Below are 16,923 nucleotides of genomic sequence, written 5' to 3'. Positions count from 1 at the left end.
TAGACTGAATTCTGATGCATTCCTTCCTCTCAAACTTGTAATAGTTTGAGAAAGAAAAGCATTAACTCTTTAAATGTTTGATATAATTCACCCGTGAAGCCTTCTGATCCTGGACTTTTGTTTGTTGGGAGTTTTTAAAAATTACTGATTCAATTTCGTTACTGGTCATCTGTCTGTTCATATTTTGTATTTCTTCCTGATTCAGTCTGGGAGATGGATAAATTCCTAGAAATATACAATTTCTTCTAGGTTGTCCACTTTATTGGCATATAATTGTTCATAGTAATATCATGATTTCTGCGGTACTGACTGTAACTTCTTTTTCATTTCCAATTTATTTGGCTCCTCTCTTTTCTTGAGAAGTCTGGCTAAAGGTTTATCAATTTTATTTATCTCTTCAAAAAACCAGCTCTTAGTTTCACTGATCTTTTCTATTGGTTTTTTAGTCTCTATTTCTGCTTTGATTTTTATTATTTCTTTCCTTCTATTAAATTTGGGTTTGTTTGTTCTTTTTCTACTTCCTTTGAGTCGGCATTTGTTGTTTTGCTTTTTTAGTATGTCTGGTGTGTATGGTTTATTAATTGAGAAAAATTATAGTAGGAATATCCTAAAAGAAAAACGTCTTGCAAGACAATTCCCAGGGAACACTGGTATTTGTCTTTTACTAAGTTTATTTTAAAAATAAAAATTGAGAAATAAAAGGAAGGAAAAAAATTAGGAAAGGCTGCTGGTTGTAACTGAGTATAGATTAAGGTCTGGATGAAGTAATTTGAGAGAGATATTTCAAATCTATACATTGTTAGTTAAATCATTTCTTACCTTTTGACAGCTTCGGTCAATAGGGTCCACTGGAGTAGATTTGGGATGGGTTACTCTAACATCATCTCTTCCACATTCCAGATTAGCCCATAATTCAGTTAAAAGTGCATTAATAAACCCTAAGAAGAATTTTACATCATATTTATAATATACTACTTCTGTGGATTATGGAGGAAAGACATAATTATCCTTCTGACAAGACTGGTCCACACTGACAGAAGACATACTTGTATCTTGTACAAGAAATAACCTCTAACCTTGGTAGAAATTATATTTGCTATTGTTAATATACATTTATGATGCGCCTCATTATCATATAACTATGGAATGACTAAACTCTCAAAGACTATTTCCCTAGAGGACTGAATTTTGAGCCCCAGTTTTTAATCCTTTAGCCAATAACCTCTCTGAGCATGTTTTCCTGAAAAAAATAAGGTTTACATGTTACTCAGCAAATAAGCTAATAGTGAAATGCAGCCTGAAAGCTGGGGTGTATGTGTGTAAGGAAGGAGGTATCCCAGAGGCACAGTAAGCATCCAAAGAGTGTGTGTTCCCTTTCTTTAATGTAACAATTTTTTTGTATTTCCATATGCTTAGAACAATTCTCCACTTCATACAACTTCTGGCTCTATACAGTCTTTAAATTCTCCTGAGTCAGATACTATAAATCTAAATGAAAGTGATTATTAAGCCCGATTATCAAATTCCTTTATGAGGAATGAAAGCATATGGAAAGGTGCAAAACAGAACACCTAATCATAAATCAGTAAGTTTGTAATAACACATTAGAGCAGAAAGGGTCCTTTGGTATAATGGAAAACATATAGGCTCTGAAATCGAAAATAGCAGTGTTCAAGTTACAAATCTGCCAGCTTGTTAGTTATATGTCTTTGAATCTTTTGACTTCTAAGAGCATCAGTTCCCGATTTGAAAGCTGAAAAAGTGTTGCATTTGAGGGTTGCCATAAAGTATAAATGGGACGATATACACAGAGGTCCTAATATAGTACCAAGACATCAGAGGAACTCGAACAGTGCTAGTCTTCCTTCCTTTGTCCTATGAAAAACTGCATTTAATCCTCTCAAGAAAAGTTGGATACTATGAGGTTTAGAAGCTTAATGACTTGAGCAACAAGAAAATCTGGGATTGAATCCAGTCTTCAAATGCTTCCATTAATGTGTCTCTCAGTACTATAAATAAATTGGATTTTATTTTAAGTAAAAGAGTAAGTGGCTCGGCTTAGGACAGCTTCTGCAAGAAACGTGTTTCATAAGTATTCCAAATTAGTCCAGCCAAAAAATATTTAAGATACACTATAGAAAAATATTTACATTTGAGGAGAGAATCAATAGTGACCACTGATGTTATGATTCTTCACTTCTAAGACTTAAATATAATCACAGCATCTCTATTAGAGATTACATCTTGTCTCTGGTTCAGGGTTCAGATAACCTTAATATACAATATATTAAATCTCCCAATGTTAGAATGTCTTAAAAATCCAATCTGTAGTAGATAATATTCAATACATGCCAACTACAAACTCCAAAAATAGCGGTGAAAATTAAGTGGGTGAGAGAGAATCTTTCAAGAAAGGAAGAGAAAAAGGAATAAGAAAATGGCATGTATGTGTGATAACTATTATGACTGGAAATCTTGACTTATATATAATTCACTGAAACTGAGCATTAAATCCCATCAGATGCAATTATAACAAGAGAGGATGACAAACTTTTGATTTATAAGGTGAAGGCTTCTTAAAGCCATCAAGCATATCTCAGTTTAGGTCATTATGTGCCATTGTTCTGAGGAAAGAAAAAAATTTTATATATTTTTACAGAGAAAAAAAAAATTCCTAGTGGGATTTCATGGAAGAGAAAAGGTAAAAAGGAAATCCCAGTAACATTCTTTTACCTAAGGCCTAACTTGGGAAAAAGAACTTTAGAGTGAAATACCTGATACTTGATCATGGCAGTTAAATTTTGTATAGACTCGCTCATTTTATTTAAATTATAATTTTAAAGAACTTACCTGAACTTTGCAGTGCTATTGCACCTGCCGCTGTTGATGCCACTTGTGTAACCAGAACTCCATAGCCAAACTTTGTATGCCTGCTGACCTAACATAAATAAGGAATAATGAGAAGCAGGAAAACACAGAATGCTAATAGTTTATTTACATGTTACACGTAGAGTTACTGATTTCTTTATTAAAATGCTGGACAGTCTTTCAAGGAAAGATAACAAGAGCAGAAAAAACTCAAACTATAACAATCAGTGAGTTAATACTAATGTAATATTTTTGATAATCTTGTTTCAGAGATCTAGGTTCTGGAACCAGCCCTAAAACTATGTTGCTTCATGACCATAAACAAGTCACTATGTCTCTAAGTCTCTTTATATATAAAATAAGGGACTTTGGACCAGATGAAGAGAAAATCCTTCCAATTCTAATTTCTGTTATCTTACTATCTTATTCGTTAGGTTGGTTCTTCAATAATAAATTCTCATTAATTAATCTGTATTGACTGCCAGTTTTTTAACTGGGCTTTCAAATAAACAACTTTAAAAAGAATAACGGTACCTTCTTAAAAATGACGGTTTTAGAGGCAATGTGATTTTTTTCCCTAAAGAAGGAAGTTATATACACGCACACGCACACACACAATCTTCATTTAATATACAGGTTTCTAAACAACATTGTAGAAAACCTTAAATAATTTGTTATTCCACAAAGAATATCATTCATGTATTCATGGTACAGTTCAGAAGTATCTCTTAGCAGAAATCAGAATAAGAAAATAACAAAGACGTTAGAAAATATTCCTCCTTCCTCAGACTTTATAGGTCAGCCTGATCTTAGACAAAGTGTTTGACTTCTAAACAGAGCTAACCATTTAGAATTTGTATTTTTCAACATTTCATTAAAAGGATATGTTTTCATCAAATTTTAAAAATATAAACTATACATTCCATTTTAAGGGCAAAAAAAAAAAAGGTGTGGGGGGGGACGACTAAAAGACCATGGGAAAGAATTAGGTTTATTTCTTAAATTTTTTTGCTGCTCATCTCTATAAATTTGCCTTCCTTTTCCATTTTTATTGCTCTTATTTTCCATTTTCCTTAATTTATCATCCATTAGTTCCGCAGTGGGATAACACAGAAGTACAGCAAGATAAATGTCTATCTTTTTTCCCACTTGCCTTCTTCCATGACAATGGAAAAAACACCTTACTTATCAATCATCCCAAAGGACACTGCTGATTCAGATATTAGTAGCCACAGGGGTCTTCCAGATCAACACTAAATACTAAAAAGGAAAGGCAGAGGAAAACTTCAGAGAAGCTAGAGAGGCTTCACTAAACAAGACTTAGATTTCATGGACACTGTTAAGACTAATCTGAGTTCTAGTAGTAATGCCATCAATAACTACATGTGTGAACACAAGCAGATCATTTATAACTGGCCTGGATCTCCAATTTCTCTTCAGCAAAATTAAGGAAAGTCTAGTTGCTTTCTTACAAGATAACTGAGAATCTAAATGTTCAAAAAATGTCTTGAATGGTGTAAATCAACATTAAACTATTGTACTAAATTATATGGTTGTAAGTTACTGATGTCCAAGGAACAACATCTTCTATTACAACGAACAGTATATTACAAAGGAAGACCAGATTGTTTTAAAATTTATGAATATAAAAAACTGACATCTAGTCCTAGGTATATTATCACAACAGTGAAAAGCTATGTCTGCATGGTCTCAAGAATCTGAATGAGAAAGAAAGATATCTTTCAGTTGCTTGAATATTTTCAAAAATGGAAAGAAAAAAAAAAAAAAAAGGAAACCCAAATGGTTAACTAGTACACAAGGAGAAATTCAAACTCACCAGCAGATCAAAACACAATTTATGTAAACTAAAAGCCTGAAAACCTTCTATATTTGCTATAATCTGAATGTCTATCTCCTCTCAAAATTCCTATGTTGAAATCCTAAGCACTGGAAGTAATGGTAGGAAGTGGAGCCTTTGGGAGGCTATTAGGTTGTGAAGGTAGAGAGTGCTCACGAATGGAATTAGTGCTCTTACAAAAAAAGATCCCCGGGGCTTCCCTGGTGGCGCAGTGGTTGGAAGTCTGCCTGCCAGTGCAGGGGACACGGGTTCGTGCCCCGGTCCGGGAGGATCCCACATGCCGCGGAGCGGCTGGGCCCGTGAGCCACAGCTGCTGAGCCTGCGCGTCTGGAGCCTGTGCTCCGCAGCGGGAGAGGCCGCGACAGTGAGAGGCCCGCGCACAGCGATGGGGAGTGGCCCCCGCTCGCCGCGGCCGGGGAAAGCCCTTGCACAGAAACGAAGACCCAACACAGCCAAAAATAAATAAATAAATAAATTTATTAAAAAAAAAAAAAAAAAAGATCCCCAGGAGGCCCTAGCCCCTTCTGCTAGGCTACAATAAGAAGTCTGAACATCAAGAAACAATAGCTTCCAGAGATAAAGGAAACACTTTTAAAAGCATATCTATGATCCTAAGAAGCCCTGATGTCTAGGGATATTTACTTTAACAGCAAAATGATGAATATACCTCAATGATCTCTGTCTGATAAAGGGCTAAATTTATAGTAAATTTTATTTAACAGTACCAAAAACAAAACCCCTCTACAAATGTATTTATTTCTTCCAAAATGTGAACCCTAAACTCTCAATGACACATACACTTAGACTCAAAAGGTTTTTCTCCTGGAATTCCACCGAGTTTCAGTATAGCCAGATGTTTGATATCATATTTATAAAACATCTAGATGATTAACTGAGTTTTTCAATTTCATCCAGTTGTTTCAGCCTGTAAAATACTCATAGATACCAACATCAACTCTCTAAAGCTTTCCTGAAAAAATATCGTTAAATATTACAATGCTACGTGGTTTTTTAATTGAGGTTTAATAATTTCTTCACACAAAGAAAACAGAATAATGTTCTTAATGGCTTTTACAGAAAGGAAAGTTCCTTTTGCCTGTGGCAGATGGTAATTCGCACCTGTAATTCTTTTGCGTATTGGTTGAACATAAATGTCACACATTCATTGATGGCACCTGTTCTTTGAAGAAGTTGTAGTCCTTTGGGAGTGGCAGCAAAATTTAGTAAATCGTCTAACAAATTCTCTTCCCAAGCCATACTGAAACAGGTAAAAAGAAAGGTATGAACGTCTTTATTGTACTCAAAACTGGGAAAAAAACCCCCACAAAAAAACAGCTTAATACTACTAACAATTAAATTTATAGAGTACACATTAGCTGCAAAGTACTCAAATGTTTAAAAATAAGATAAACATCATGGTTTCCTTGACAGTGAGTTGTTTTTCTTATTTCTTCTATCCGATAATTTTCCTTCCTAAATGAATCAAATGTTAACCGCACATGTCAGCATTTTCATTACACCTAGATTCTCTCAATCAGGTCTTAATTTCATTCTGTTTTCCTATTATAATTCTGCTGTGCCTGGATTCCCCAAGCCCCAACTTTCCATTATTTCTATACTTTCTTTTCATTAAAGAAAAGATCTGTCAGTATTTGTCTTCTGACTTTCTAAAGCATATCAGGCATTTATCTTTATTTTCATTGGTTCTTAGTCTTACTTTTGGAGAATAACATTTTTTCTCAGAATACTTTTAAAAGGCCAGTAACATTCTCCAGAGAAAAAGAAAAGACAAAGAAAACAACTTGAAACATTCAGAAGACACACAGTAAATAGGAGAGTCAGAGCTAGCAATTTGGAAACACAGGAGAGGATATCAGCACTTCATCTGAAGTACCAGAAGTAAGAGAAAATTTTCTACCCACCCTACTGGATATTCCTACTTGCCTAGAAAAAAAACTGGATATTAAAATAGGTCAAAATCAAATGTTTATATGTACAGTGAAACGGAGCATGGGAAAGTGTGCCTTTTTTTGCCCAAGGAAGTTTCAGAAGTATGTTTTGAAACTGGTAGGAGATTTGAAATCCAGAACTTTTCTGATCAGAAAAGGAACAATCAGTATATGCTGACACATATCGATCAGTGATCACACAGCAATGGTCAAAGATATAACCATGTTCAAACACAAAATAAATATACCTTGGACAAAGAAGTAGGACTAGTTCTCAGGCAAATGCAAGCAATGGAAACCAAATTTGGCTCCAATAGGATATAACGGACTCAAAGAGTTGCCTATGAGATGTATGACCAGCGGTAAGCTCACTGATTAAGATTCATGACTGGGTAAGACTACTAAAAATAATATATGTTTAACTAAAATTAAAATATACAATTTATATACCTAAAGAAAATATATAAACAAAACACTTATATATGTATAAAACTGACTAAAATTGGGGCTTTTGACAAGCCATAAGCCTAGGGAGACTTGAGGATACAGAAAAAGCTTCATTTCTAGAAATGAGCAGATAATCAATTCATCTTCTAACTTTTAACAGTATATGCAATATCCTCATCGTCACCGACAGGAGCCTCAAAATGCCAATACAATGTTTATTTAAAACATAGGAGTAGTAAAAGAAAAAAAACATAAAACTGCTGGACAGGGAAGAAAGAATATAGAAATAGAAACTGGGGGAAATGAGGGAGGGCAGAAGGGAGGAAAGTAGTGAAGGAAAAAAAGACTCATTTTTAAATGGACTTGCAATCAAACTTCAAAAGACATCTAAAGCTAAGAGCCAGCAGAATCAACATTCGTTAAGTGAATCCATTCCAGCTGAAATAATTTAGAAATAATGATTAGCTTTATTTATGATACTCAAAGGAAATTTTTTAATCTTCCATTAAAACTGAAGCAAAAAGCAGAAATGAAAAACAGGTAGATATTTAAAAAAAAAAAAAAACCCACTGGAAATCTTGGAAGTATTTGTTTAAAAACCCACTTAAAAAGCAAATAGGGGGACTTCCCTGGTAGCGCAGTGGATAAGAATCCGCCTGCCAATGCAGGGGACACGGGTTTGAGCCCTGGTCCGGGAAGATCTCACATGCCGCAGAGCAACTAAGCCCGTGCGCCACAACTACTGAGCCTGCATACCACAACTACTGAAGCCTGCACACCTAGAGCCCATGCTCCGTAACAAGAGAAGCCACTGCAATGAGAAGCCCGTGCACCACAACGAAGAGGAGCCCCCACTTGCCGCAACGAGAAAGCCTGCACGCAGCAACAGAGACCCAACACAACCAAAAACAAATTAATTAATTAATTAATTTAAAAAAGCAAATGGGAAAACTCTCAGCCACAAAGAATTATTGAATTGAATGGTAGCTAGATAAGATATAAATGTTTGAGAAAACAGATGAGACAGAACATACTAAAAGTTTTCAAATACATCTAGTAAAATCTTCAAGAGAATAGAAGAAATATTTGAAAAATACTAAGAATTTTCTAGATTTGAAGAAAGATGCCAGTCCAGTCTATCGATCAAAAGGACATTCCAAGTACCAAGCAGGAGTTAATCAACTATACTCCAACATAAAATAAAAATTTAAAAAAAAGTACCAAGCAGGATAAACTTAAGTCACACAGAAATAGCAAACATCCCAAAAAAGAAATTAAAAGCTATGAGAGAGAAAAGATACGACCTATAAAATAAAAGTGATTATACTAACAGGTTTATCAGTTACTACTTATTCTAGAAGACAGTGTAGTAAAGCCTCAAATAATAATAAGAAATGATTGTCTATCAAACTTTGATACCCAGAAGAACTACCATTTAGAGAGAGAATGTGAGCCCTCAAAAGCTGTGGACAGGGTGGGGGTGGGTCTGTGTGGGCTGGAAGGAGAATAGCTACTATCAGACACAGAAAGATAAGGACAGTTTACTACCCTCAAACCTTAAGAACAATTAAAGGATAACTATATTTAGAAACTTATTAGGGAAAAAAGTGAGCCTATCAGAAAGAGCGGCCTACAAGTTTCAACAAATGGCGTAAAATAATAAACATGTCAAAAAATTTAATATCTGTGTGAAGAAATAAATCAGGTGATTAAAAAATATAAAACCAAAATTCTGGATAACTATAACAAGACAGAGTCATGGAGTATTTAGAGGAGCAGCAACTGGTCAAAGTATGCTAAACTCCATAACGCTTTTCAAAACATGATATAAATACCCAATTACTTTATACTTTCTTAGAAAAATATATGGTTAAATATATGTACATTGAGAATTTAGGAACAACCACTTAAAAAAAGAAAAACAGTGACTTATAAAGTCAAAACCAAGGGAAAAACAGGATAAAATTTATTGATCTAAGATAAGGCAATAAAGGGAGAAAAGCAAAGAAAATAGAATATAAATAGAAAGTACAAAATAAGAAAAATAAGCCCCAAATATCAGCATTGCAAAAATGTAAAAAACTTCAACTCATCTAGTAAAAAATAGAGATTGTCAGACTGGATAAAAATTCAAAATTTACTGTTCTGAATGATAGGAAATAAAGGGATGAAAATTATACTTTGTGTTAACAGGCTGACCCAACCTCCATCTAAATTCCTTTTTCATCAACTCCCATCCAGCAAGAAGTGGCCATACAGCAAATCCAGTAAGATGTTCACAAAAAATGTTAAGAAGAAGAGACTTCTTTCCTAAATAAAAGACAAAGCATCATGAAAAGAAGCCATTTGTCTCTACAACCTTTTTCCTCTTCAAAAGCAGCTGTGAGTCTAGAGGTTAGCCATTGTGCAAACTTGAGGGCAAAAAAACCTCTCAAAAACATTAATAATGAAAAAGAAAAGGAGGCTGGGTCTCAAACCACATCAGTAACTCAATGCCTGGGTAGTATTCCATGAGACTTCTTGCTTTATGAGAAAAAAGAAAGCCTTACTGAGCTATCTGCAATCAGACACATTCTTAACTCATGTACTCTGCAAATACTAACTAAAGCCAAGTATATTTACAATATTAGTAACATACAGGATAAAACTTAAGGCAAAGCATAATGAAATACTATATAATAAAAAGTGCCCAAGAAACAGTGAATTATGATCCTAATAGCATAAAATATAAGTATGTAAAACAAAACCCCAGAATTACAAAGAGAAATGGACAAATCAACTTTTATAGTGAATGATTATACATATGCAGACAACACAAAATATTGGTAGAAATATTAAAAACTTAGAATATCTCTACTTCAAATAAAAAACATAAAATAGTCTTTTCAAGCAAGGACAGATTTTTGTTTTGACTGACCCTGTACTACAACACAAAATCTCAACCAACCTAAAAGGATACATATCATACAATCCATGTTTTCTGGAAAGAACAGAAATGAATTAGAAGTCAACAGTAAAATATAGCAGTAAAAAAAAAAAAAAACTACGTTTGGAAACTTAAATGTATTCCAAATATTTCATGGATTTAAAGAGTAAAATCAAGATAGAAATTTCTCAATATTTATAAGAGCTTAATAATGAAAGTGCTACATATCAAAATGTCTTAAAGTTAGAATGGCTGATGTAGATTCCTTCTTTTAATATCCATTCTCAATCCCCTTTCACTTGCTTTCCTGTACTACTAAAGTGAGGGAAGGAGAGAAGATAGAGAGGGAAAGAGAACATTAGCAAAATCAAAAACTGGTCTTTGCATAAACTAATGCAAATAAATTGGTGGGGGGGCAGCAAAAAATACTAAGAATCAAAAAATGAGAAATAACTACAGCTAAAGAAAGTTTTTTAACATCACGAGAATACTTTGTACAAATTAACACCAAAAAAGTAAATATTCAGATTAAAAAAATGTTTTTTAGAAAATATAGCAAAAGTCATTCAAGCAGAAATAAAAACCTTGAATGAACTATTAGCCATTAAAGAAATTGCTTTTAAAAAGTCTACCCCAACTCCCCCCAAGTAAAAACACAGGCAAAAAACTTACAGGTTGTATCATATAATTCTGAGAAAGTTAATATACTTTAGTTTATCGTTTCTCCTATTAACCTAGCATTTAATTCTCCCTTCAAATTATAGTGAAGACACTCAATGTTTCAAAACAGAAGGAAGATCTAAGCTACTGAATTTGTTTATCGTCCTTGGAGAACCCTCCCCCCCAGGACAATAGGCAATGATCACACTGCTTTATTAGCTTATGAGAACTCCATTTTTTGAATGGTTAGATATTATAGAGTGTATAGTATAGACACTCTCATGGCAATTAAGTTTTAGGTGTTTATTTCTTTGGGATCATAGGCTGTTTTTGCAGATCAAAGATTCCCCCATTACTTCAACCTCTAGTTTTACCAAAGGTCCCTTGGTAATTGGTTGGGGCAGGTTGGGCATCATTAGTTTTTTTGTGATTACATTCTTCTCTACCGTCACCCTAAGGATGGTCCCTAAGTAATTTGCAGTCACTGCAATCACCGATATCAAACTAGCCTCGTAGAAATTTCATCTGGGGTTGCATTTCAAAGTCTAGATTTAAGACATAACCTATGATGGCTACACAGCGGCTTCTACCTTCTCTATAGTATTGTAAGCACCAATAAATGAAAGGATGGAAAGGAAATCTCCAACATACACTGTCAGAAAATAATATCAAAATGCCTTAGTCTGTCAGAGGCTCAAAAACACAGATTTTAACAACTTACTCTTCATTTTACCCTACTCAGTAAGACTAAGATCTCAGTCTTACCATCAGTGTCCTTATTTAGAAACCAGTGCCTGGTGGTAGGAGAAGTGTTATTCATTCACTAATTCAACCACGCTATCAAGCACCTGCTACATGCTGGAGACAAGCTAGTCTAGTTAACTGGCCAAAATGACTTTATGCTCAAGTTTTACCAAACTACGATGGAACAAATAATGCCCATCTCATACCAACTTTTCAGTCAATGCAGAAGATACTCAACAACTCCATGAGATCATTTGATTTTGATGACAAAAAGGAAAACCGTTCTATTTTATCAAAAATGATTAAACCTTTGTTTCTAAGACAGTAATATCAGATACTGAAGGAACCTCCTTTTCCTCTAGCATCAAGTTTACACATGGAGCACATTCCCCACCCAGTTTAACACTGCTTGCCTCTCTCCACCTAATCACTCACTCTTCCCCACTGAAGAAGGGACTCAGGAGATTTGTAGGATGACCTAAGCATGACGGGCTAGGCAATGCCTCTCCTCCAGTCCACCACTTCTTTGTGACCCAGCTACCTGTAGGAAGCACACAGTCTGCTTGGTTCCACTACGTAGTTAAGTTTGATCTTTGTAAGCTCTGCCTCTGGGGGTGATGGAAGCCTATCCACTGCTGATAGTGGAAGAAGGGTAAATCTGTCTAATTCTTCTGATCTTGGGAAGCCTATGTTATTCAGTGTTTTGATTTCCTTGACTTCTTTATCTCTATTAATTGGTTCACAACATAGGAGAGAAGGAGTGACATATAATTTATTAGTTCCCTCAGACTCTAACATCAGAATCTAAAAATGTTACTGACAGTAAAACGTGTTAAATACATTGACTATGTTCCCTCTCACTGCTAGTCTGTTGACCACACTATCTCTTCCACCCAAAATAGTGTTCTCCCCTTTTTAGACAGTTAATATCCATGTATCCTTTTTAACTCAGTTTAATAACAACTTCTTCTGGAAAGATTTCCCCAAGTTAGCTCCCAAAGGACCCTGAATGACCCCTATCATAAACTTAACATGCTATATTGCCACACTGTATTAACTTATTTGTAATTTACACTACACAATAAGTTCTCTAAGGAATATAGGTATACTCAGAACTCAGCAAAGTACTTGGTCCAATAAATGGCTGAATGATGAGTAGAAAATGAATGCATGAATGAAAACGATAAATCATAGATTGAAGAAAACAGATGTAGAAATTACCTGAAAAATGAATTGCAGCAACATTTTTACTCACTCCCTCATGCAAAGAAAAAGATGGCAGTTGATTTAAGTTTCACAACTATATCAGAAAAAAAAAAACTATAACTGATTTTTAGAAAATTAACTATTTGTTGAACGATTACGTCATTAAGGAAATGTAAAAGGCTTTGTTTGACTTTTTTTTTTTTGAGTTAAACTATGCCTACCTAAAGAAAAATGGTGACTTTTTAAATTTCTCTTAACTAAACATCACTTAAAGTTCTAATTATCTTTGTAGATTATGCCGACACTCAATTAAAAAAGAGACTCCAGGAACACATCACCAGATCTTAATTTAAAAAATATATATATATATTCCCTATTAATCTGACTCCATATCCTACTGATATATGTGAAAACAACATGGAAACATCTAAATTAAAAAATTACTATAAATACTGATTTAAATAATTCTCCAATGCCAAAATCTAACTAAAATGTACCCCACACATTTTGGAAAGTTATAGTTTAAATGTAAATGGATTTCACTGGCATTTGAAAACATTCTACTTCTACTGAATTTCCAATTTTAGTATTTGGTAATTCTCCAAGTTTTCTGGAAACACTACAACATGTCACATTTCCTAACCCAAAATGTAAATACAGATTGAAGTATAATAAATATTGCTATTTTTTCTTCTTTTAAAAGGTACAAGTATATATGATGGCTAAAGTTCCTCCTAGGTGTACTTTTCCTTGATCCTATATATCATATATATACATCTAGCTTCCTATAAAATGTTTTTGCCACAGTATTCTATTACATTTCTCATTTTGAAATTATTTCAGCAAATGTGAAAAAACAGATTTACTTACATGTTCTGGGATTCCTGGCTTATCGAAGAAACAGAATCAGAACCCTGTACTGGAGTAGGAATTCTTTCTGATAGCAAACTTGTCTAAAATATAACAAATTTACATTTTTTTTTTTTTTACTGATAGTGTTATTCATAAGCTCTCATGTAACATTTTTATATTTGACTCAATGTAATTAAAAATTAAATTACCTGCAAATTTTAAGTTATTTGATTCTTAAATATAATGTAAAGTATTTCATAAATGAAGCATATAAATGGGGTGGGGGGAAGATACTGACATATACTACATGTCAAATATACTATATTTGACTGTTGCTACATTATGATCTCCAGTGTATGCAACAAAAACCCAGCTATCTGTAAAAATTGCTCAAAAATAACTTCCAAAGGGTCAGTCTATGCAGAGACAATTTATTCAAGGCTCTCCTTTCAGAAGAAAAGACTTTGTAGTGCCCAGTTAGATCATAGAGCTTTGTGCTATGGGGAGAGGATGTACTGAAGTCATCTCGTGCCAAGTAAGAAAGCATTATGTCCCCTGGACTACTGTAGTGCTAAAGAAGTCATATTTGTTCCAGTAAAATATTTTAACTGTAGTATGATATTACAATAGTGACCATATTTGAAATAAAGATTTGAAGAGAAGAAAAAAGAAGTTTGAAAATACTTACCTTCTTCCATGCCTTTACTATAGATTCATGCAAACTATAAGGAATTAAAACCTGCAAGCCTTCACATGTACAATATATTTGACGACACACAGAAGTAAAAGCTCCTTTGACCGCAGGAAACATTTCCGATCCAGAAAAAATAGAAATATCTTCATCAAGAACTTTTTTCGAAAACTGGGCAATTATATGAGCACCTGCAGGACTAAAAGATGATACCTAAAGCAATGTACTTCAAGTGACCTAATCTGACTGAACTGCTTTTCTCTGCATGGGTATATCACTAACTTGACTGTTTGGTAGTTAAGTTCACTTATTTCCATTTGTTTGAATTTTTTTTTAATTCTACTTTTTAACTTTAACATTTAGTATATGAAACAGATACATGATTCCTAAGTTAAACCTAGGTACAATCAAGGAATAATCCCAGATGTCTCATACCCATACCTCCCGATCCATATACTTCTTCCCTTCCTCTAAAACTATTACTTTTCAGCTTATTCTTTTATCACTCCCTTTTGAAAAAGCAAATATAATTGTATTTATTCATATTCCCCTCTACTGTACAAAAGGTAGCATTCTATAAACATTCTTCTGTTTTGTTTTTTACTTTATATATTCTGATGATAATTCTATAGCAGTACATAAAAAATTCCTCATCCCCTTTTTACAGCTGCTAAGTACTCCTTTGTATAAACATAATTTAATCAACTAGCCTCTTGTTGTTGGACATCTGAGATGTATCCAGTTTTTCGCTAATAAAGTTAGAAACTCTTGACCACTGCACAATGAGGATTCAGAAGAAGTTCTAATGTGTTATGCTTTATCTGTTTAACTTCAATGTGAGGGAGACGCTTTAAAAAAAAAAAAAACAAATCTAGAAATCATAAGGATAAGGATTGGGAAAAACGACTACATACAATTAAAGGATGTCTACATAGCAGAAAAAAACTTAAATAGAGAAGTGATGGACAATAAAAAGAAACCTTAGAACTCATGACAAAGGGTTAGTCTTCATAATTTTAAAAGAATTGTTATATATGGATAAGAAAAAGACTTCCAGGTTAACTATGTCAGATTGAACACATACATTCACATCTGCTCCCTCCTGAAATATTAAAATGCAAAAGTAAACAAAATTTTCAGAAGGCTCATGCAGCCATCAAGGACAAGGAGGAAAGAAAAGGATATGACAGTAACAAAGTTTGGAACCTAGAATAAAAGAGTAATTCAGAGCCTAGAAAAACTGAATGATCAGCCACAGTGTAGAAAATGGAATCAACATGACTTCATAGAACCTCTCAAAAAACTCAAATTGGTGGCACCAAAAATCTCTATAATTGGGGGTACAAGTGGGACTTAAAATAGAGATGCCTGAAACTCAGTTTAAGAAGGAATTTGACCTCCAGATTCTTTTCACATTCCATGTAGTCAACCCTGTACCTCTTGGAAGTTAGGCAGAGATTAAAACTGATAGCAAGCAGCACAGGATTTAATCAAGTTTTATATACTAAGGCTTGAGACCCATCACCTTTTCCATTCAGTGGTCTTCTCTCACTAGGCTTATACTCTCTTCAGGCAGCTGACTGTAAGAGCCTCTTTATGGACTCTGACCAGAACAAAGACAAGACTAAAGATACTTACATTAGAGGTTCCTCAAACAATACCATGGCAAGGTTCCCCTTCAGCAAAGGCCACAAGTGACAAGTCCTACTTCCCTGCATGAGTTTCAAGCAGCTTTTTACTAACTTTAATATATTTGAAGAAATCTAATTTAAAAAGTCAGAGACCAAGATAACAAATACAAAAGTCTATCTGAACAGAAAAATAAAATGACAAATGAAAACTTCATTACCTTCACAGAGGTAAGAAGAACTTACACTCATGAAACAAGAATAGGATGCTAGTGAGAACACTCTTGGACATAAAATCATAGCAATATTTTTTTTGATCCATCTCCTAAAGGAAATAAAAGCAAAAATAAACAAGTGGGACCTAATTAAACTTAACAGCTTTTTGCACAGCAAAGGAAACCATCAATAAAATGAAAGACAGCCTACTGAATGGGAGAAGATATTTGTAAATGATATGACCAATAGGGGTTAATATCCAACACATATAAACAGCTTATACAACTCAACATCAAAAAAAACCAAACCCAGATTAAAAAATGGGCAGAAGAACCAAATAGACATATTTTCCAAAGAAAAAATGCAGATGGCCAATAGGCACGTGAAAAGATGTTCAACACTGCCAATCAACAGGGAAATGCAAATCAAAACCACAATGAGATTTCACCTCACACCTGTTAGAATGGCTATCATCAAAAAGAACACAAATAACAAATGTTAGGATATAGAGGCGAGGAGGTAGAGAAAAGGGAACACTCCTACACTGCTGGTGGGAAATGTAAATTGGTGCAACCACTGTGGAAAACCATACAGAGTTTCTCAAAAAAATTAAAAACAAAACTACTATATAACCCAGCAATTCCACTCCTGAGTATATGGCAGATTAAACCACATGCATATCTCAGCACCCTCCCCCCCGAGCCCCAGAAAAACAGGGATCAAGAAATAAAGAGATATAAACCCACAATGGAAAAGAGAAGAAAGAACAATAGCCAAAAGATGTCAGCAGTGACTTAGAGGTGAAAAGCAGCAGTGAGACATGTGGTAACTGAGGAGCAGCCCAGGAAGAAGCAGACCTGCAGAACTGAGCAGAAGCA

The 16,923-nt window shown here is 34.2% G+C and overlaps 1 protein-coding gene across 1 annotated transcript in view; it reads right to left on the bottom strand.

The window, feature by feature from the left end:
- TBC1D32 (TBC1 domain family member 32) overlaps window positions 1-16,923 on the bottom strand; it is a 179,237-nt gene that overhangs the window by 104,295 nt on the left and 58,019 nt on the right. Inside the window, exons 17-21 of the mRNA XM_068551463.1 lie at window positions 14,199-14,400; window positions 13,529-13,611; window positions 5,846-5,984; window positions 2,851-2,938; window positions 820-938 (exon numbers count right to left, since the gene is read on the bottom strand). Coding sequence (XP_068407564.1) covers window positions 820-938; window positions 2,851-2,938; window positions 5,846-5,984; window positions 13,529-13,611; window positions 14,199-14,400 — 631 coding nt within the window. The remainder of the gene's footprint in view (window positions 1-819; window positions 939-2,850; window positions 2,939-5,845; window positions 5,985-13,528; window positions 13,612-14,198; window positions 14,401-16,923) is intronic.

The sequence above is a fragment of the Eschrichtius robustus genome, chromosome 9 (assembly GCF_028021215.1).
Source record: "Eschrichtius robustus isolate mEscRob2 chromosome 9, mEscRob2.pri, whole genome shotgun sequence".
Lineage (NCBI taxonomy): Eukaryota > Metazoa > Chordata > Mammalia > Artiodactyla > Eschrichtiidae > Eschrichtius > Eschrichtius robustus.
Note: the sequence above shows the minus strand (reverse complement) of the source record. Positions and strands in the feature narration are given on the sequence as shown.